Here is a 21,188-nt window from a genome sequence, read left to right on the forward strand (position 1 = left end):
ATTGTTCTAGAAAGATAATTTCAATGACCAGTACAATTCAGGGCAAGTGTCATACAGTACTCTGTACATACCTCTTTTTTAATATGTAGGACAGTAAATTGTAGATTCGTTTAAATGTCCTTGCCCCCAGGAGTTCTTTGAGGGCAGAGACTGTATTTTATTAGACTTTGTATTCCCATCAGGTGGCAGAGTTTCTAATATATTATAGACACTCAATATCTACTTGGATGAATAAATGAAGTTGCATAACCTTTCTTTATAACTGTTAAGGGAACACAGAGGTCATTACTGTTACCCTCTATAATATGGAAACCATCAGGGCCTGAATCTGGCAGGGAATCAAGGCATTTCAAGTCTCGGCCCATATAATATTAATAGAAACTTATTTGAGCTTGTGTTAACGTCCATTCTCCGTTCATCTGGTAACATCACTTGGATGTTCCTAGAGGGACTGGTCGTCTCACATTTGCAGCCCACATGATTTGCATGAGGCTGATCCCTCCATAAGCGCCAGGCTGTCCTTCATCTCCATCTCCCTCTTTCCAGTGATTGGTTCAGAGATCAGGATGCAACTCAAATTTTCCAGTTAGGGTGACTTTGGGATTTCTGTTGAAATTCCTGGAGGGAACCCCCCCTCTTTCCCCCTGGACTTGGAATTATGTGATGTCAGCCTGGAACTGGGAGAAGCTGCTTGAGACTGGAGCCAACACACAAAAAAACAAAACCAAGGGAACCAGGATGAGCCCTTGAGGACTACCATGGAGTGAGTTAGTTTCTATTCTTTTTTTTCTTTTCTTTTCCCTTCTTTCTTTCTTATTTATTTATTTAGATAAAGTCTTGCTCTGTTGCCCAGGCTAGAGTGAGTGCCGTGGCATCAGCCTAGCTCACAGCAACCTCAAACTCCCGGGCTCAAGCGATCCTCCTGCCTCAGCCTCCCGAGTAGCTGGGACCACAGGCACATGCCACCACACCCAACTAGTTTTTTCTATTTTTTAGTAAAAACAGGGCCTCAACTCTTGCTCAGGCTGGTCTCCAACCCCTGATCTCAAGCGATCCTTCCACCTCAGTCTCCCAGAGTGTTAGGATTACAGGCGCGAGCCACCATACCCAGCTGACCATGGAGTATCTTGATCCAGCTGTGCCTGAAGTCAGCACATGTTACCTTAGCCAATACATTTTTCAAGACATGTAGCATGAGAAAGATATAAACCTTTGTTGTCTTTAGCCTGACATTTGGGAGCCTTTTTTTTTTTTTTTTTTTTTTTTAACGGCAGCACAATCTAGTTTATATTGACAGAAGCAGGCAGGTCTTTATCAAGACCGTTTTAAAAATAGTCATCTGCCTATTCTTAAATGTCTCGAAAAAGATGTTACAAATGACAGTATCCAGATCTATATTTGAATGTTTTAAGATAGTCACTAAAATAGGCACAAGAAAGCCTAATTCAAGCTTTTACAGGCTTTCTGCAAGACTGCATATTCATAGCATTTCACCTCCCAAGAAGGTAGCTTCAAGGCCTGATGGGAGATAGAGTGGCATTTTATGTCTACTCATCTATGCCCATAAATTTCAAACCTTTTTTTAAAAGTTCTAATCTATATTTAACAGGAATGCCTAACTGGGGCAAGTTTTTTCAGTTCACTATTTATTGTTTATGAATTTTAGCACCAGGTTGCTAACCTGGCTCTTTAAAAATGAGTAGGAGAGAGAGTCATGTCTGAGAAAGGGCTAGGGAGCCTAGGGACAGCTCTTTTATCAGATTCATAGCAGGATTAACTTAAATATAGTCAATTAAACACTTCAAGACTTGAATACTAGTCATGAACCCAAGCTTCATTTTTCTGGCATATTATATCTTTACCTTCACTCATGAGTGAATCACCCTATTTATTGAAAAACACTGATGTCAAATTGAATAGACAGCTGACGCTCAGTGGTTGATACTTATTAAATTTGAGACACACTTTTCTTAACTAAAACTCAGTTCATCTTACAGCAATCCACCTAAAAGTGTATTTTAAAGATTATTTTGAAAATTTTATTTTAGCCAAGGGTACTTACTCCAGCTTTGTAAGGATGCTGAAATTCAGTAAAAGCCAGGCGAATAAAGGATTTTATTTCAATGTTTTTTAGTCTTCTTTAACTCTGCTTTAAAAAAAAAAATCCAGATTCTTTCTCTATTTGAAAGGTCAAGTCCAGCTCCTGGTGAGCCCCTGAAGTCCCCACCCCATGAGTTCCTAGTTCTGTGCTTGACACATAGTTGGTACTTAGGAAGTACTTGTTGAATGAAAAGGTGCTTCTTGTTTAACTTATATTTTGAACCTATTAAGGTTCAGGCAATATTTGTACCAGAGGCCCAAAGTGATAGGTTTGCAGCAAGAGAGTAGATTGTACTATTTCATAGTTCTGGGTTATTAATTATTACCTAGGGTGATCCAGGAAACTGGATTTAATTAGCAAGTTAAACACTCCACTACTGTTATTGGTTGCTTGAACTGAGACCGGATGCTAATTCCCAAACCATTCTTTTTACCCTGGGAAGACATGGATCTTTTCCATGAGCCCATTTCAGAAGTGATGGAAATGCTAGTAAAAGCTATCTCCTCTCTCTCAAGTAGCAATGGTCTTGCGGCCTCTCTCCCAACCGTAATGCCCTTGGCCTTCTAGATGAATTAACTCTACAACTGCAGTTCCTCTGAAAGAAAAAGCCTGCTCTTCTGGAAAGAGAGCATTTATTTCATCGTAGCTGCTGCACTTGCCGCTACCCAGGCTGCTAATCAGATTTATGAAGGCCAGCCCACCCAGAGCTGAGTGCTGCGTTTTTATCACATCAGAAACAAGTCAGCACTAGGTCTCACTCCAGGATTAGTGCTGTTTCAGATATCGGGCTGTTTGCCAGGCAAAGATGTTGTAGGATGTGTTTGTTCTCTGCAGAATGGCTAATGACATGCTGCTGTTAGCCTCCAGTCTAGTGAGACTCTAGGACTAAATGATTTCTATTTGGAAATCATGAAATAAAGGGCTGACAATTCAGTCATCTACCCAAAGGACTTTTTAATCTAGGTGGGGATAGTCACCATTATTTGGTTGACCTTGCAGGTCCACCTATCTACCTTAAGTCTTATCAGCAACATAACTTTCATTGTTTAGCGAGCAATTCTTGAGCACCTATTATGTGCCAAGCACTGTAGTGTACTAATGGTATATAGTCTACATGTAGAGAAGACTAGGGTTATCTCAAGTATATATGCTATTGGTAAAATACAGAGGGTTAGAGTTTAACATGATGGAAGAACATAATTTTCTATTTCTATAAACATATTTATATAAACAAACACATGTAAATCATAAAGTTCTAGAAGGAGGCATAGCAAATGGTAACAGTAGGTACTTTCGGGGAGGGTATAGGGACTGTATATGAGGTGGGGGGTTAAAGGAGACTCTGGACTTACCTTTTCAAAAAACAAAAAGGATGTATAATATTTTTCTGTAACTGGTATAATTAAAAACAAATTCTAACCAAAAATATATTCTGAAGTATAAATATTTGTTATACTTTGAAGAAAGTAAGCAATAAATGTTAAGTCTGGGTTCTTTCTTTGAAATACAAATTCAAAGGTCTATGGAATTAAAATTCACTATTTATTCATAGTCACTAATGGATTTACTAAACACAAGCTCTTAAAGTGGAACCCTTGGCCAGGCGTGATGGCTCACGCCTGTAATCCTAGCACTCTGGGAGGCCGAGGTGGGCAGATTGCTCGAGGTCAGGAGTTTGAAATCAGCCTGAGCAAGAGTGAGACCCCGTCTCTACTATAAATGAAAAGAAATTAATTGGCCAACTAATATATATATATATATATATATATATATATATATATATATATATAATTAGCCGGGCATGGTGGTGCGTGCCTGTAGTCCCAGCTACTCGGGAGGTTGAGGCAGAAGGATCGCTTGAGCCCAGGAGTTAGAGGTTGCTGTGAGCTAGGCTGATGCCACGGCACTCACTATAGCCTGGGCAATAAGCGAAATTCTGTCTCAAAAAAAAAAAAAAAAAAAAAGTGGAACCCTGGTGAATCACATCACTTCTGTATGCCTCAATTTCCTTATCTGTGAAACAAGTACAAAGTTCAGATGCCTTAATCTGTATACAGACTCTTTAAAATCTGGCCCTATATAATCTTCTTTGTCTCTGCATTCTCTGCCTATCAGCTTCCCCCTCCCACCCTTGATATACTCACAATCGCAAAAGTCAAACCCAGTTTTTTGGCTCCTACAGTTCCTTCTATCTGGAATGCCTTCTCCTTCTCTGCCAAGCAAGCTTTTACTTATGTTCAAAGCCCAGCTCTGATAGCATGTCACATGTGGAACCCTCTCAACCCCGCTGCCCAGGCACAATACTTGGGCATATGCCTACTGGAGAGCGTCTTTCTAGATCGGGCTAGAATGGATGTGCCACGAGACCAGGCACCCCAACCCTCATACCCACTGCTGTGTCCCCAGCACTAGCAGAGCACGTTGGAGGTGTGCGATGAGTATTAGTCAAATCAGTGGTCAGTGCATGTATATATTTTTCTTATGTGCTACATTGCAAGTGCCTTGAGAACATCGTAGTTTCCCTAGCACAGAGCTGGCACCTGGCAGGGGCTCATCGGATACTTGCCAAGAGCATTCAGGGACAAAAGAATAAATGCCTGGGACTATGCCCATTGTGCTTTCTGGGGAGGAATTATTCACAGATAATTCTCTAGCCAGAATGAGTCATAGCCAATACACATTAGTACTTCAAAAAGCATATAGCATGTTTTGCTTTATTCAGAGGTAAATACAGAAAAGTGAGCAGTTTGCTGTGATTTAGATACATGAAGTATTACTACATAAAATATTAACTCTACATAAACTTATTCAGTGACCTTCTCTGTACAGTAACAAGAGTATGATCTACCATGAAGACTACCGAGAAGTGATTGTACGTTCACAATCATGCCAGAGGCTCAAGGTGGTGATACCACCATGTTAAGTCAAAGTCCCCAAGTCTTAGTCACCTCATCTGTAGTGAGGCTCAGGAGGACACTAGCGTAAATGATTATTGGTAAGGTAAAATTGTACCTTTCTGGAGGGAAAGTTGATATATTAAAATTTTATATAAAACTTTGATTTTGATTGGGAAAACATGCCAATTATGCATATAAAGAAGTTTATAATATTGTCTATAATAGAAAAACTGGAAATAACCCAAATGACCAGCAATAGATTAGTTAAAATAACTATGCTGGACCCATGTAATGCAATACCAAATGGTTGCCTAAAAAGATAGAGTCTATTTCTATAAATGTGGGGGGGAGGAGCAGCAGGTTCCAATTACAAAAAAGTATGTACATTATATGTGTATAATTCTTGAGGGATAAAAGCCCCCCAGGAATCATCTGTAGAGCCCAGAATATTTTGATTTTTTTCTATAATAAACATGTATAGCCCTTGTTCTAATAAAACATTTCAAAATTAAGAGTTTCCTGTGGATATATTTTCAAAAAGGACCTTTTACATTTAGAAGTGAAGTTTATTTTAATAGACTCAACAGTGAGATTGGACAATGTTTGTATTCCCAAGGAAGGGTCTTCTGGCCAGAGAAAACCAAGAAACTGGAGTTTGAGTTAGGAGGAAGTGTTATGGTATGTTTGGGTTTGAATGCAATGTTATAGTAGCCATGATTGATTTTTTTAACCACTTCCTTTGCTCCTAATGTTCCAATCAAAATATAGTAAGCTGTGTTTAGAGCAGAGAAAGTTGTTTTTTTCCCTTATAGAAAAATGTGCTTATGTAAACGCTTAAATCTTTCAAATTGCTTGTGTATTAGAATTGCCCCCCACTGTGGGTTGAAAGAAAATCAAGTTTAAGGAGAAAATTATACACATTCTTATATATCTGCTGTATAGACTATGATGGCAATCTGAAGAATTACAAAACTAAGATTTTAAGAAGGAAAAAATTATCCTTTAAATCATGTCTAAATAGGTTGGTTTTTTAAATAGTGATTTGTATTATAAAAAGTGTTAGACTTTCTGTTTCTAAGTAAAAGCAATTTTTCTCTTAATCCTGAATATTTGATCTTTTCCATTCATATTTTGTCTTCCCTAGATGAATCATACTGCAGTATGTCCAACACAAAGCTAAACCTGAATGTCACAGAGATCCAAGTGTTAATCTTTAGATATGGAAATGTTTATACAGCTTTCCAAGCTTTGAGCTTCTTCCCATGGTACAAATCTTTGGAATTCTCAAACACTGGTTTGGCTGTTAGATTTGTAGGCTCCATTTAACTTCTATTTCTAATCCTTTCTAGAAAGTTCACAGTAAGTTATATCTTTAGTTGGGTCAATAAACTGAGAATCAAGAGAAAGTTTTGAGTTAAATTAGATACTCACTTTAACAGAGGTAATAATCAGGATTTCCATTTGGGTTATTACAAAGTCCTAGGAATTAGTTGTATGTTGCATAGAACTAGGGTTCCCAACCAAGCAATTCTTCTAGTTGTTAGGTTTATTTTTTGCTTTCCTTTATAGAAAAATGAATTTTGTTGAATGAATGGATTTTGTAACATAGAGCTTAATATCTATAATTTGGCTTCCTTTGTTATTTACTTGTGCAGCCCTAGCTTAAAAACAGCATGGAAAGTTTTGAGGACTCTTAAAATAATTCTATGGATTGTATTTAATAGCTACAACTGTATGTTTGCTTAGTTGGCTACTCTCAAAAGACATACTAGTCCCAAAATATACATTTGTGTACAACAACATTTCTAAGAAAGTATTTCTATTTGGTTAGCTACTTTGTTTTTTTTCAAGCAGAATTACTTCCTGTGAAATGTTTCACATGTCCAAAATATTTAGCTTATAGATCATTTATGTAAAGAAATCGGTTATTTTAAGAAAACGGTTCACTGTATTTGGTGGACCATTTACTAGACCTAACACCAGCTTAAAAAGTTGTCTTGAAAGAGTGCAACGGATTGAGCATTGACCCAGGGTACATTTCCTATCACGCTTGTCCTGGCGTTTCTGCCAACTAGCTGAGTGGCCCTGGCTAAGTTAACCTTAGTAGTCTTTAGAAAATAAGGGGATGGGACTAGGGCAGCAGTCCCTAATCTTTTTGGCACCAGGGACCTGTTTCATGGGAGACAATTTTTTTCAGACTGGAGGTGTGGGGTGACAGAGGAGCTCTACGGCCCTGTCCCTAACAGGCCACAGACTGGTATAGGTCCCTGGCCTGGGGCTTGGGGACAGCAGGACTAGGGAATTTTTCAAATCTCTTGCATTTTAGAATTTCTTTTTTTTTTGTTTGAGACACAGTCTCACTCTGTTGCCTGGACTAGAGTGCCATCACATCAGCCTAGCTCACAGCAACCTCAAAGTCCTGGGCTCAAGCGATCCTCCTGCCTCAGCCTCCTCCAAGTAACTGGGACTACAAGCATGCGCCACCATGCCCAGCTAATTTTTTATATATTTTTAGTTGGCCAATTAATTTTTCTATTTTTAGTAGAAACGTGGAGTCTTGCACTTGCTCAGGCTGGTTTCGAACTCCTGACCTTGAGCCATCCTCCCACCTTGGCCTCCCAGAGTGTTAGGAGTATAGGCGTGAGCCACCGGGCCTAGCCGCATTTTAGAATTTCTTAAACCTCTTTTCTGAATGAGAAGCAACGTCTGGGAGAAAATCATGTGAGAGCTCACGCCTGCATCTAGAGTCTCTAAAAAACATTTGCCCAGCTATATCTAGTACTTTCCTGACACAGTTATTGTATCTTTTCCCATCAGGTAATACACTAAAGGTAATAAATTCCAGCTGGTAGATATTAAGATTTTTGTTAAACTGAATATTTTGTAGGCTAAATATTTCAAAGCCTTCACTGTAAGGAAGTAACAGAACTGAAGGTTAGATTTTAATTCTTGGTGCCATGTTGGGAAGGCTGGAGAGGGCTTTGAAATACAGCACAATCTGTTGCCACCTAGTGAATAGAAGATAAAATGCAGCTAACCTCCTCCCACCACCCGCCCAGCCTTTGGTGTTTGTCATCGAAGGGAACTATGCCTGTGGGACCCTGTCAGATACTGCTATGCATCCTAGCCACTTGATTGTTACAGTCACAGAATTCATGGGGCTACGAAAATACCTTATATCCCTGCTCACTCTGCACATTCTGGTTAGAGTGTTTAATATATGTTGTGGTAAGCTTGCTTTGTGTCACTGAAAACTTGTGCAGTTGGTAGGCTGAATCAGAGGCAGTTGTCAGGGAGATAGAAGCTTTCCAGAGTGGCCACTTTTAGCATTTAATGAGTAAAGCTGAAGATTATATGTAGGCTCCAGTCATTCCCCAGACAGCAAAGCTCAGTGCTGATGGACGAGCAGGCATTAAGAAAATTCCTGCTTAGGCTGCTTTATTTTGCAGGAGGTAAACCCCCCCCCACCACCCCTTTTTTCCCTCTTGCTGTCTTCCAAGGGGAGAAAAGAACCAGAGCGCTGAGGGCAGGAAACATGAAAGAACAGAACAGGGACTGTCTTCTGGTAAATCATAAGAAGGTAGCTCTGTTGCCAAAAGCCTTAAAGCTTATAAGGGAAAAAAAACCCTGTAAGATCTTCGGTCACCAAAGTTCTAAAATTCTTCACTGCTCGAAAGCACCAGCATCAGGGCTGGGAAAGAATTCTGGCAGAAGCAGAAGGGGACTGAAAAAATGTTCTATTTAAGCTTATTTTGGGGGAAGGACAAGGGAAGGAAGAGGGGTGGGTATGTATGTGTGGGGTGTGCACACAGGAGGGTTCGATTAAACTAATTTCATGACTAAGGACTGTTGAGAAGCCTACCATATATTTGCATTTATATAAATTTTGTGTTAACCCATATAAGTACATATAAACCTTTATATTTATATATGCTTTCAAGTGTCCTTTAATTTTTTGGCTTAGCTACTTAATGCAATCAATTTCCCTAGACGAAGTCTAACTGAATGGAAGAGAGATCCTTCTCTCTGGCTCACTGAGCTCTGCGTGGGAAGTGTAGCTGTTGCCTGTCTGAGACCCTGACTTTCATCTGGAGCGACTCACTCTAATTTATAGCCAGGAGACTTGGAAAATAGCAACAGTCTTGTAAACTCAAACATATATGGCAGGGGAAGAGGGAGAGCAACAAAGTGCAAAGGGAAGAGACTAGATTTGAGGTGAGAGAGAAGAAAGCCAGAGAATGAAGAGTTGAGAACTTGGAGTTTTTTTTCTTTTTTAGGTGGAAGAGTTTTGAGAGGAGATTTTTTTTTTTTTTTTTTTTTAGCATCTTGCTCCATTGCCAGGGCTAACGTGCAATGGTGTGATCATAACTTACTGTAGCCTCAAACTCCTGGGCTCAAGGGATCATCCCGCCTCTGCCTCCCGGGTAGCTGGGAGTATAGGCGTGTGCCACCACACTCAGCTAGCTCATTTCTCCTATTTTTTTTTTTTTTTTTTTTTTTTGTAGAAACACAGTCTTGCTCTTATTCAGGCTGGTCTTGAACTTGTGACCTCAAGCAGTCCTCCCACCTGAGCCCCCCAGAGTGGTAGGATTACAGGCTAGAGCCACCATGCTGGCCTAGGAGAGAATTTTTAATGGTTGTTATAGAGTGTTAGTTGAGAGTGCGAAGATGGAGAAAAGGTTTTTTTTTGTTTGTTTTGCTTTTTTTTGTCTTTTGCAAATATTCCATTCCCATTTGACATTTTTTCTCTAAATATTGAGGTCAAGGTTGTTCTCAGCTACACTTTTTAAAGAGGCTGAACTGGTTTCATATTACAGGCAAAAAAATTTTAATTTAGTGATGGTCTGAGGACTGCCTGGTTTGCATCAGTTTGGAGTCAATTTATGGAACTTATGTAAGTGAACAAGTATCTCGTGTGCTCCACACTGTGCTAAGTTCTATAAAGAACACAGCAGTGTCCAGACGCTTGCTCTGCGTCCTCATGGAACTTACAGTCTGGTTAGATAAGGTGCGTAGCTCACCAGCCATTGGCAATGTAGGCTAGGACTTCAGAGAAGTTCAGAGAAGGGTTTTGAGTTAGGCTAGAGAGAAGCCTTCAGGGATTTGGGGAAAGCTTAGGTTTGCGGAGAGAGTAAGCAGGATTTTAAGGCAGATGGGACCACAGGAACATGGCTCAGAAGGGAATGCGGGTGTAACTGCCATGATGTAATAATGTCTTGAAGGATTTCTGTAATACTTCATAACTCTTCTCAAAGCCCTTTCACCGGAATCAGCTCATAACCCTGGGACGTGGGCCACGTATATTTATTAGCATTTTACAGCTGAAGGAAATGAGGACCTGAGATTCAGGCAGGCTGTGAATTGCCTAATGTCATACAGGGGACCAGCCAGGCTTTGCATTTATCACTTGATCCTTGGTCCCCTGTCCCCATGCTGCAGGGCAGAGGGGACTGTTGTAGCAGTTTGAGGTCCTCTAGAACCCCAAAGATATCAGTGAGGATGTGGGCTTAGCTGCTTTAAGAGAGACCAGAGTCACAGGGACATAAGTGAGAGGTGTGCTTTCCTTGCCTGTACCAGTTTAAGCTGGTAGGTAGTCCAAGAGAGGCAGGCACTCACAGCTCTAACCCACAAGGGCACTGGGTCTCTCCATATCTATTAACGCTTGCCTCCTTCTCTAAGCCTTCAGAGGCTGATTAACATGGGAACATCGACCCAGTCTGTTGGTGTAGCTGACAGGAGGCGTCAGTAAGGGACTGTGTGGGGAGGAGAGTGATGTCAGGCTGTCACAGCTGGCTGCTTCCCTTGCCCAAAGACTGCAGCTCTTGCTAAGTGGCCCTCCTGCACAGTCTGTCTTCAACTTCCAGTTGTCACCTCTCACCTTACTCCTCAGGCCAAGGATGGCGATGTCCCCTGCCTAGTGCCAGCTCTGGGATGCTGCACTATCCTTTATGGCTTTCCCCCACTCTACTCACATCTTTGGAAATAGCCCCCTTACTAAAGTGCCCCAGCTGTGTCCCGTTTCCTGCCGGGACCCTGACTGGCCCAGCCAGCCAGGGACTTAAGTTTCTTCTATCTTGTTTCACCAGTATTGTCCTCGTCTACGTGGTTGGAGCTGGCTCGCCATATTCCAGCCCAAGTGAAGAGGGAAAAAAGCCAAACACAAATGGAGGGTGTATTAGTTTCCTATTAGCTACTGTAACAAATTGCCACAAACTTAGTGGCTTAAAATGACACAAATTTATCTCACAGTTCTGCAGGTTAAAGTTCCGACGCAGGTCTCACTGGGCATGGCTGTGTTCCTTTCTGGAGGCCCTAGGGGAGAATCCCCTTCCTTGCTTTTTCCAGCTTCTAGGGGCCACTTACCTTTCTTGGCTCATGGCCCCCTCCTCTGCCTTCAAAGCCAACGACATCAGGCCAAGTCCTCTTGGGCTGCTGTCTCTCTGGCTCTCTTGCTCTCCCCCCTGCCCCTTTCCATCTTTAAGGATCCTTTTGATGATTATACTGGCACCACCTGGATAAACCAGCGTACTCTCCCCTTCTCAAGGTCAGCTGATTGCTACCTTAATTCCATCTGTAAACTTAATTTCCCTTTCCCATATAACATAACGTAGTCACAGGTCCTGGAGATTAGGATATGGATGGGGGCCATTATTCTACCAACCATAGAGGACAGCTTCCTTTTAAGGTCCCTGGAAATTACACCCAAACACTTACACTCGTATCCTGTTGCCAGAATTGAGTCACATGGTCACACTGAACTACAAGGGAGGTTGAACTACAGTCCTTGGCAGGCAGCTTTGTGCCTGTTTAAAACATGGAGCAGTTCTAGTCCCCAAAAGAAAAAGGGGTAGAATGGATATTGGACAGCAGTTTCCAGCCGGTGCCCCCAAAAGGCTCAGGCATTTTTGCCAAGATCTGCCTTCAGATTTCCTTTACTTCATTGTGCCAGGTTGGTGTTTTTCTTAATTGTTTTCACCTACTGGCTCTGATCTGCCCTTCATCTGCAATTCGCTTGTAATCTGGGAGAAAAGATAAGAATTGTCTGCTTAAAAGGACTGCACCAGTTACCTCATGGTAATTTGTTTCCTGATCTTTATATTGATTTTCTGATGTGACTAGCTGGGTTCCACTTGCTTTTACCTGGCCTCTGAGGTTCAAACGTTGACTGTCTTACTCTTATCCTACTCTGAGATAGAGTAGGATATCCACACCTAACATCTCAACTTCGCCACGTTGGTTCCTCACACACCTTACCAGATCTCCTAGTGTTGGGTAGATGTGATTTCCAGCCAGCCCAAATTATAAAACTAGTAGGACAATATAATAAAGAAAATGTATGTAGGTTGATGCATGTAAATATTTCACACAGAGAACTAAAATGTATCATCTAATCATATTATCCATTGACTATGTATGTATAGGTTCTTTACATACTTTGATTCTTTTTTTGTTTTTTGGTTACTCACATCAAATCCTCTTTCTTAGCTGTGAGGCAGAGCTGTGCCTTCTGCAATGAAAGATGATGGAACATCCTGCAGGCAGAACACGTGGATCTGAAACCAAGAGTGGAAATACATACCACACTACTCGTGGTTATATCCAGATAACTCGAAGGCAAAATTTTACTGTCTGTACCTGTGACTTTGAGCTCTGGTCTCTAAGGAACTATGTTTTTACTAGATGACAGAGCAGGTGTTCCGTTGAATTAGAATACATACCAATACCCAGCTAGTTCGGGATCCTCAAGCTAAAGGATAAACAGCCAAAAAAGGAGGGTGGTGTGTAATTTTGGCTGGTGTAATTGATCCTGACTCTTACCGGGAAATAGAGCTGCTGGTGCTCAGTGGCAGCAGGGAGGGGTGTGCCCGGGATCTCGACAATCCTTGCACTGCCACGTCCAGAGAAAGATGTAAGCGCACTCTACCCCCAAGTGGAGTGCTGGGAGATGATACATCTCAGCAATAGCCTCTTGAGTGACAGAAACGAAGTCTGCAGCCTCCATCTGTTCTCAATATGCTATGTTTTGTCTATATTTGTATTTTTATTATCAAATGTATTTCATTTCCTTTTTATCTCCCTTCCTTCCTCCGCTATTCTATATTTGGTGTTTGGTGGTGCAGTTTGATTATAAGTTGCATTCTATCCAGATAGGACTCTATCCACACCAGTAATGGTGGGCTCAAGTGATGAGACTTTGGGTTGGTTTCCCTGGGAGACAGGGTGGATGTGCTTCCATTTTGCCAGGTGCTACATTTTGTTCAATGGAAGCATTTATTTTTGTTTGAGAAGGGAAAATGGGGCACGAAGACCATCTTATGATATTTGGACATCTCAGAGATGAACTTTAATAGAAATTTGTAGTTTTTTGATGCCTGGCATCAAAATATTTCCTACTTTTCCTCCAAGATTCCAAAGATAGGTGAAGGTAAAACTCCCTGCATAATACCAAAGCCCAAAGGGGCAGATGTTCTCCTACTTACTCGATGGCAGCCAGGGCAGGGGAAGTGGGTTGGCCAACTGGATACTCCCACAAGGGACGTAGAGCAAGAGTGACACAAGATGCAGAGACAGGTGGAAGTCCCTGGGATGGTGGAGGGTGCCCAGTGGGGCTGGAACCAGCATCCCAACCTGAGTGACTGTACTGAGGTGTGATCTTGGGAATATTCCCGGATGCATAGTTGTCCTAAGTGGCATTTTCTCCAGCCATTTTTTCAGTTGTGTGGTATCAGATACCCTTTCAATAAATTCCATTCCTGCTTAATAAGCTATCGTTGGTTTTCAGTCTGTGCTTCCAAGAACTCAGACTGGTAAAATCATAATATTTAATTGGCTTTTTATTGTTTTTAGGTTCTTTGCCTTAATATCTTGAGTGCTGCAATGAATTAACCACAAAGGTTTTTCTGCCTCATCTTTAAAGATTATTTCCTTAGTATACAGGTTCAACAGCAGAATTACTGGGTCTTATATCTTGATATAAGTTGTCAAATTACTTTGTGATGTATAAGATGCTCTATTTCACTGAATCTTCCCTTGGACAACTGATACAGCAAGTAATAGAAGTTAGAACAATTTATCTGACATTAGTGAGGAATGAGATTTTTCACATATGTACTTTTTTTTTTAGATAACTAAAGCTTATTAAGTTTAGAAAGCACAACCATATATAATTGAAATCTTTCCAAAGTACATCACATTCTTTTTAACCTCATCAAACTACAATGCCCGGGGATCTCCTGAGATGATGAGTTTATCTTCCTTTTCACTTGATTTCCCAGATAAGTGGGCTTTTCTAACTGCTGGTTTTTTTCTGCCTCTCCAGAACTCAATAGCCAGTTAGTCCTCCCAGTCAGCAGATAAAAACTCTTCCCACACCCCTAGCCTACTATTTGCATAGCCTCTGATCACTGAAAAAAAAAAAGAACAATTGAATATTGCTATTGCAAACAAAAAAACATGCATTTAATATTGTGTATCATTTGTACAGAGTTGAAAGTCAGTCCCTGTTGGGGAAGCTGGAGTGTGTTCCACTCTCAGCACTGGAGTAAAGAACTTAGACTTTGTGATGGCTGTATTTTTTTGGCTCTCTGGATCATTTTATGCACGGTTCATTGGTAGAGGTTTGCAAATCTTAATGCTGGATGTGTGGAATGTTACAATTGTATACTTCAAGAGAGATTTCTGGGTGGCCCTTCCTACAGAAAAGTTTCCTTCTATTCTTCAAGATCTCTTGGGCAATAAATTCCACAATTTTCTTTAATGGCCTACATTTTAAAGAAATTTTCTATTTATGTGTAATCCTAAAGCCCTTTTGTTGAATTTTTAAATCCATTTTTTATGAGCCAGTCCTTAATTGAAAAGCTCCAGCTGATCTTCCTCTTTCATACATCAATGTTGATGTATTTCTTAAAATAATCCCTCTGAAAGATGGCTTTCACAAACAGAAGCAATGTGCTCTATTATAAATCATATGTGCAAAAAAAGCTGATGTAAAATCACTCATTCTGAAATGAGACAATCTGATATTTTATACTAAACAATAAGAACATGATTGCTAGTCTTTTAAAAATAAGTAGATTTTTATAGCAAAAATGCCTGCATATTATGAAAAGTAGTTCAATTATCTTTGTGAATACTTTCTTTTCTTCTATTTCCTTTTTCCTCTCCCTCCCTTCCTTCCTTCCTTCCTTCCTTCCTTCCTTCCTTCCTTCCTTCCTTCCTTCCTTCCTTCCTTCCTTCCTTCCTTCCTCCCTTCCTCCCTTCCTTTCCCTTCCTTCCTCCCTCCCTCCTTTCTTTTTCCCTCTTACCAAGTGAATATGAATACTGTTTCACTGTCATTTGCAGAAAACAGAATCCTCTAGTTGAGAGAATGAGCATACAGGAAAACAGATGTGAAAGCAAGTTACATTTTTAATTGTATGAATTTTATCCCAAAGAGAATAATCCTTTTACAAATAAAAGCAAATCCAAATAAATATAAAATATAGGACAATATATGGAATACATTCATATGTATTCCATATTCCATCCTAGTTTTGGAGATATTTAGTTAGCATTTAGGTTCACTTAACTGAAGTGATCATTCATAAATATAGTACTTATGTAAACTTTTGCTTTCCATATGTAACCAATTATTTTTAAGTTATGAAAGAGAAAGCAAGGCAAGAGGAAAGGTTTCTGAAACCACAGACAATCTCTTTACTTCCCCTTCTCTGTTATAAGGGGGCACTGAAGTGGCCTTTTGCTGGCCCAGTTTCCCCCTCCAGCCACACGGAGCAGCTGCATAGGAAGGAGAGGGTGAGGGGAAGGGAAGGGACCGTTGGTATTTTACAAGTTCAATGCAGCTCCTCGAGTTTGCACAGCAGAACCCAGAAACAAAGTCACAATCTTTTGCACTTCAACTCTGACTAACTGTAGCAGGTAGCATATTTATTTTCTTGTTCAACAATTTCATTTTTAATGGCAACAACTTGATCTTCTAGTTGTTTCAGTTGATCAGCTTTTTCTTGTCTACTTAGATTCAAATCTTGGATCTTCTTTTCTAAATCTGAAAGAAGAAAATGAAAGAAATGATATGTTTCCATTTGATCAATTCTTCCTGGATAGCTGCATCATACCAAGCACAGGGATGTGTGTGCCTCTTAAAGGTAGAGTTAGTTTTGTGTTATGATTCAATGGATAAAACATCTATTTTCACTGGACTCCTCAAGGTTTTCACCTGTACAGAGAAAATTGATATTTTTGTTTAAAAATTTTTATATCTAAAGGCATTTATCAATGTGAGTCTGTTGCTGGTTAGAATTCATTAGAAATGAAAAGATGAGTAACAGCCTTGATTGGATTTGGTGAAGTGCTATATATTCAAAGATTTCTTCTTATTTTAATTTCATTTTTAAAAATGTGTTTTTCACCCTCAGTGTTTTCCAATCTCTTGGAAAAGGAATGACATTTTCATTTCTTCATTCTTCTTCCCTGTTGATAGTAAAGTCTCTGAACAGTAAAAGCAAAGTGATGCCTTTCTTGGCTTCACTCATCCATCCATCAACCCATGGGTCTGTTAATCCATCCATTTAGCCAGCTATTCATGCCTTAATTTATTCATTCTTCATTCAACAAATATCTTGGAATTCTGGAAAACCTTAACAAGAAGCCCATAAGTAGTGGATAGAAGAGGTGTAGAGACCTACAGTTAATAGTGTGTGGTGGCCTTTCTAAAACAAACTCAGACCTTAGGTAGAAGTGGAACTTCTAGAAAGAGGAAGGAAAATGTCCACTTTGCTTGCTCAGATCACACCTGAGTACTGAGTTGATTTGGAGTAACTGTCAAACTAACATGTTTGGAGGAAAAAAGCCAGATTCCTGAAGAAATCTGAAACTGTCCTATGAACAAATATTGAATTAATTGGTGATGTTTCATGGAGAGAAAAGATTCAGGGCATGTGCCATAGCTATTTTCAAGTATTTGAAGGGGCAGCTTAGGAGGGAGTGTACACATGTTCTCTGTCATCCTGAGGAAATAGAATGAGAGCCAGCAGGGCAAGCTCCATGAAGGAAGAATTTGTCTGAATATAAAGAACTTTCTGTAGTCGTGATGGTTCAAAGACGAAAGAGCTGCCGTGGAAGGTGGTATGTGTTCTGCTCTAGAAACTTTACAATAGCATTTGGGATTGAACAGGGGATTCAATACTGGAAATATATTTGGACTAAAAGGAAAAAGACCCCTGTGTTTCTGCCAGGTAAGTTAATATGATTGATCTGGTTTATTTTCATTTTCCCCATCAAACCCATTCTCCATCCTATTCTGTGTTCTGGAAAGCTAAACTTCATGGAGGACACTCCTGGCTGCCTTGACCTCTGGTTTTCCTTCATACCTGGCCAATGGACATGCTGACACATGACCACAGGGTGGAGAGACCACAGTTCCCACCCCTGTTCAGCACCGGGATTCTGGCAGTTCTTTCGTCTGAGCTCTGGCTCCTACAGGGCAGCCTCTTCACTGATGGGGCAGTGTTCACAGGGCTCTGGTAACATTCCTGCCTCCCCTGTCCCTTCAGGCCTAGGATGCTAATGGCTTCTGACTGTTGCTAGTCACCTGGTACCCTCCACACCCTCAGCTGGTTCCCCTAATTCTTGTGCCTTCTTTGTGGTTCTTCCCACCAAGAAGTAGAATCTACTTCCCTTCTTTCCACCCCTCTGCCCCTGAACCTGGGCTGGTTTTGACCAATAGAAAGTAGAAGAAATGATGTTGCAGAACTTCAAGACCTTGCATCTTTCTCTTTTCACTCTTGGGAAACCCTGAAACAACCAGGCTGTAAGGCAGCCCGGGATAACACACCGTGGAGACAGCACGCCAGCGACTCAGCCCAGCCCGGCCCCAGCGGACCTATTAGCTGAGCTGTCAGCAGAATGAAGCTGCTTGAGGAGCCCAGGCGAGGCCCGCAGAAGAACCACCCAGGCAACCCACAGCAAAATAAGAATGGTTGTTGTTTCAAGCCATTACATTTCGGGGTGGTTTACTATGCAGTGAATAGATAATTGAGACAAGTCCATTTATAAATATGTTATCCAGAATTATGTCTGAGTACACTTCTGTCTCTTGCTGTGACCCCAACTGACCCAAAGTTCCATGGGGTGGGGGGTTATCCTGGCTGCCAATCTAATTTCAAGAACTACAAAAGTTTTAGTCAATAGGGATCAGTGGAAACAATCTGGAACCCGACATAAAACATAGGACAGAAATATTCTCCCCAGGTTTTTGCTCCTGTAGTAAGAACCAGGGTCAAAATAATAGAAACTGATTTTCACAGTATTGTCTATGGAATGTAAGATAAAAAAATTCCATCTTTCCTAGTATTTTGTTTTAAAAATTTTAAGGAAAATATTTAAAAATGAAAAAAAAATTACTCACACACCTGCTGTTTTTAAAACAATTACACAAATGTACACTGAAGTAGTTGCCTCTTTGTCCCCCTGCCTCCCCAGAGATAGCTAATGTTAGCAGTTTGGTATGTCTTTTTCCTGACTCTGGCCCATATTAATGTTGTAATTCATTTTTTTCATGTCATAGTGATGATATAAGTGGTTGTAAAGCCAAAGACGCATTTTCTAAAAAAGAAGCATTTATAAGTGAGGAGTTTTGGTTATTTTGATATTTAAGAGTTACTTATATTCCTAATGAATATAATTAAAGTTTTGGGGGACAATAAATACAACCAAGAATAAAAGTATACACTCATCATTTGATATTTCTTGATGATTTAGAGGTAGTTAAAAACATGATGATTGCCAAGAGAAATCATGAATATCAATTGTGGGAAAAAATATTCTGATTAGCTTACTTATTGTTTGTGTTTTATGTTTTCTATACTTTGTTTACATCAAAATGTCCATTTTGATCAAAATCCTTGTCCAGAATGTGATTCCTTCTGGATTGCTATCCAAAGATCTATGCTAGATTACCTGGTGACCTAACATACTGGCCCAAAAAGAGTTATGTACATAAGAGAAAAAATAAGCAGTGTCAGGACAAGGTTTCTCAGTCTTGACACTATGGACATTGTGGGCAGGATAACTGTTTGTTGTGGGGCGCTGTCCTGTGCATTGTAGGATATTGAGCAACATCCCTGGCCTCTGTACTATATGCCAGTCGTACCCCCAGGGTGACAAGCAAAACTGTATCTTTAGACATATTACCCCCAGTTGAGAACACTGAATTAGGAAAAAGGGCATTTCAAGGTGACTAAAGGAAATCTCATTTTGTTTTGATTAATGCTGGACAAATGCTCATTAACATCTTTCTTGGCAAATTCATGCAAGAGGCTTGTATAATTTGCAGTCCCCAAAACACAAGACCAATTCCTACTTCTCTGTCCTCAGTGGACTCTTATATGGTTAAGCTAAAAATTGAAATTGGTATAACTTCTACCAGGAAGGGAGAGTAGCATGAAGTTATTGTCAAACTATTGGAGTGGGTAAAAGAATAGATACCTGTTATTCTTTTTATCTTGTCCTCTGTATCTCCAGCCAATTTTTCTGCGGCATCTTTTAGCTGTTTTACTCTTCCTAATGTTTCCTTTGTCAGTCCTGTAGCGCTTGTTTTATGTTGAAGGATAGCATGTTGTTTTTTCAGTTCAACAAACTCCTGTAACGGAACAACACTCCCATGACCAGAAAATATTTATAAAGCATGCACACATGCATGATGATTTTTCTAATAGCATTCATAAAAGGAAGACAGAGGAAATCGTAATCTAGTCAATATGCTTGAGTCATTTTGATATTTCCAACAGGGCTTTTGTTTGCATGCATATTTTTTTCAGGCTGAACGAAAATATCTCAGCTTCAATTAAAAATAAAACTTCTTTGTTACAAAATATCAATCACTGCACGTCAAAGTAACCATTTGTGAGGCATCAATTGCTTGTTTTGCACTATGTTATGATGGGAGATACAGAAGATAGAAATGACCTAATCCATCCTTGACAAATCTCTGGTTTACTTGGGTCAATCAGTGGTACATTGAAATAAAGGACAGAGCGAGTGATGAAGATACAGAAGCAGCAAGGACACCTTATTTGGCCGGCTAAAAAGTAAGGCAGAAATGAGACAGAAAGGGGGTGTGAAAGGAAGTCAATCTCTCTTGGAAATAGAACAGAAATCTTTGGGTTAGCCTGTGTGCTTGACAAGCTGGAAGGTTAAGTATATGAATAAAGGCCAGAGCTGGGAACGAAATATGGAGATGAGAAGAGAGTGAGTAGGAAGTACCTTTCTCAATCTCTGTTCCATAGAAAATGTTCTCAACTCCTAAGTCGGTGGAAATGTACTCAGTACATTAGGAATTAAAAGCAAGGGAATAGACCAATTGTAAAAACACTAACATTTCTTTCGTTTAAGCTATTATATTATGAGACCAACCAAAGACTTCCTGTTAAGAAAATGAGTCGATAGGTTCTTTCAGCAACCTAAATTAATGGGCCACTTTCCACGACTGTTTAATTAACTCACTCTGATTTTGGTAACTTGATCTGTTCTCTTTGGCAGGTGACTTTCATTTATTGTTTTCTTTATATATTATGTGACTGAATTAGAGTAAAGGGCAAATACATACAATATAGACAAACAACATACATTGGGAAAGTTTGGAAGTTCAGGGCAAATTTGATTTATGGGCTATTTGACCAGGACACCACTAAGAATACTAGGATGGACAGATCGGGGAGGAAACACTCCAGCATGACCTGGCCAGAGACTTCTGCCTCCTACAGAGTCAGCCTGCCACTATAGAAGATCCTTTGTTGTCAGCATCCCTCAGACATATACCACTGAATCATACATAGACCCGCACAAAAGGAAATGCTGGGAAATGGCACAAAAATCTGGGGTTAAAAGATTCTCTTTCACGGAAGCACAATTTGCCTGCTCTTGGTGGCAGAGGTAGGACTAATGACCTGCTCGACCCTCCCAGCCTGGCGGTGGGCGGATTCGGCCTGAGCTTTCACACTGACGGCTTGGTCCTCGTTCCTCTGCAACTTGGTCCACAGCAGGGAAAGTCCGTCCTCCAGCTCTGACGGCTGCTTGGCTGAGTCCAGCTCATTCTTCATGTCCTTGGCTTGGTTTTCAGCCTATTGTTGATTTAAAGACCAGAAAGGGACAATTTCTTTATGAAACAAGAAAATGAATGCTATAAGCTGAGT

General features: G+C 40.3%; 1 protein-coding gene across 1 annotated transcript in view; it reads right to left on the minus strand.

Moving 5' to 3' along the window:
• Window positions 1-15,827: 15,827 nt before the first annotated feature.
• Window positions 15,828-21,188, minus strand: part of LAMB4 (laminin subunit beta 4) — a 92,895-nt gene continuing 87,534 nt past the window's right edge. Inside the window, exons 31-33 of the mRNA XM_076006528.1 lie at window positions 20,943-21,116; window positions 19,483-19,636; window positions 15,828-16,042 (exon numbers count right to left, since the gene is read on the minus strand). Of these exons, the coding sequence (XP_075862643.1) occupies window positions 15,903-16,042; window positions 19,483-19,636; window positions 20,943-21,116 (468 nt within the window). The 3' untranslated portion in view covers window positions 15,828-15,902. The remainder of the gene's footprint in view (window positions 16,043-19,482; window positions 19,637-20,942; window positions 21,117-21,188) is intronic.

This window comes from Microcebus murinus, chromosome 9 (genome assembly GCF_040939455.1).
Source record: "Microcebus murinus isolate Inina chromosome 9, M.murinus_Inina_mat1.0, whole genome shotgun sequence".
Lineage (NCBI taxonomy): Eukaryota > Metazoa > Chordata > Mammalia > Primates > Cheirogaleidae > Microcebus > Microcebus murinus.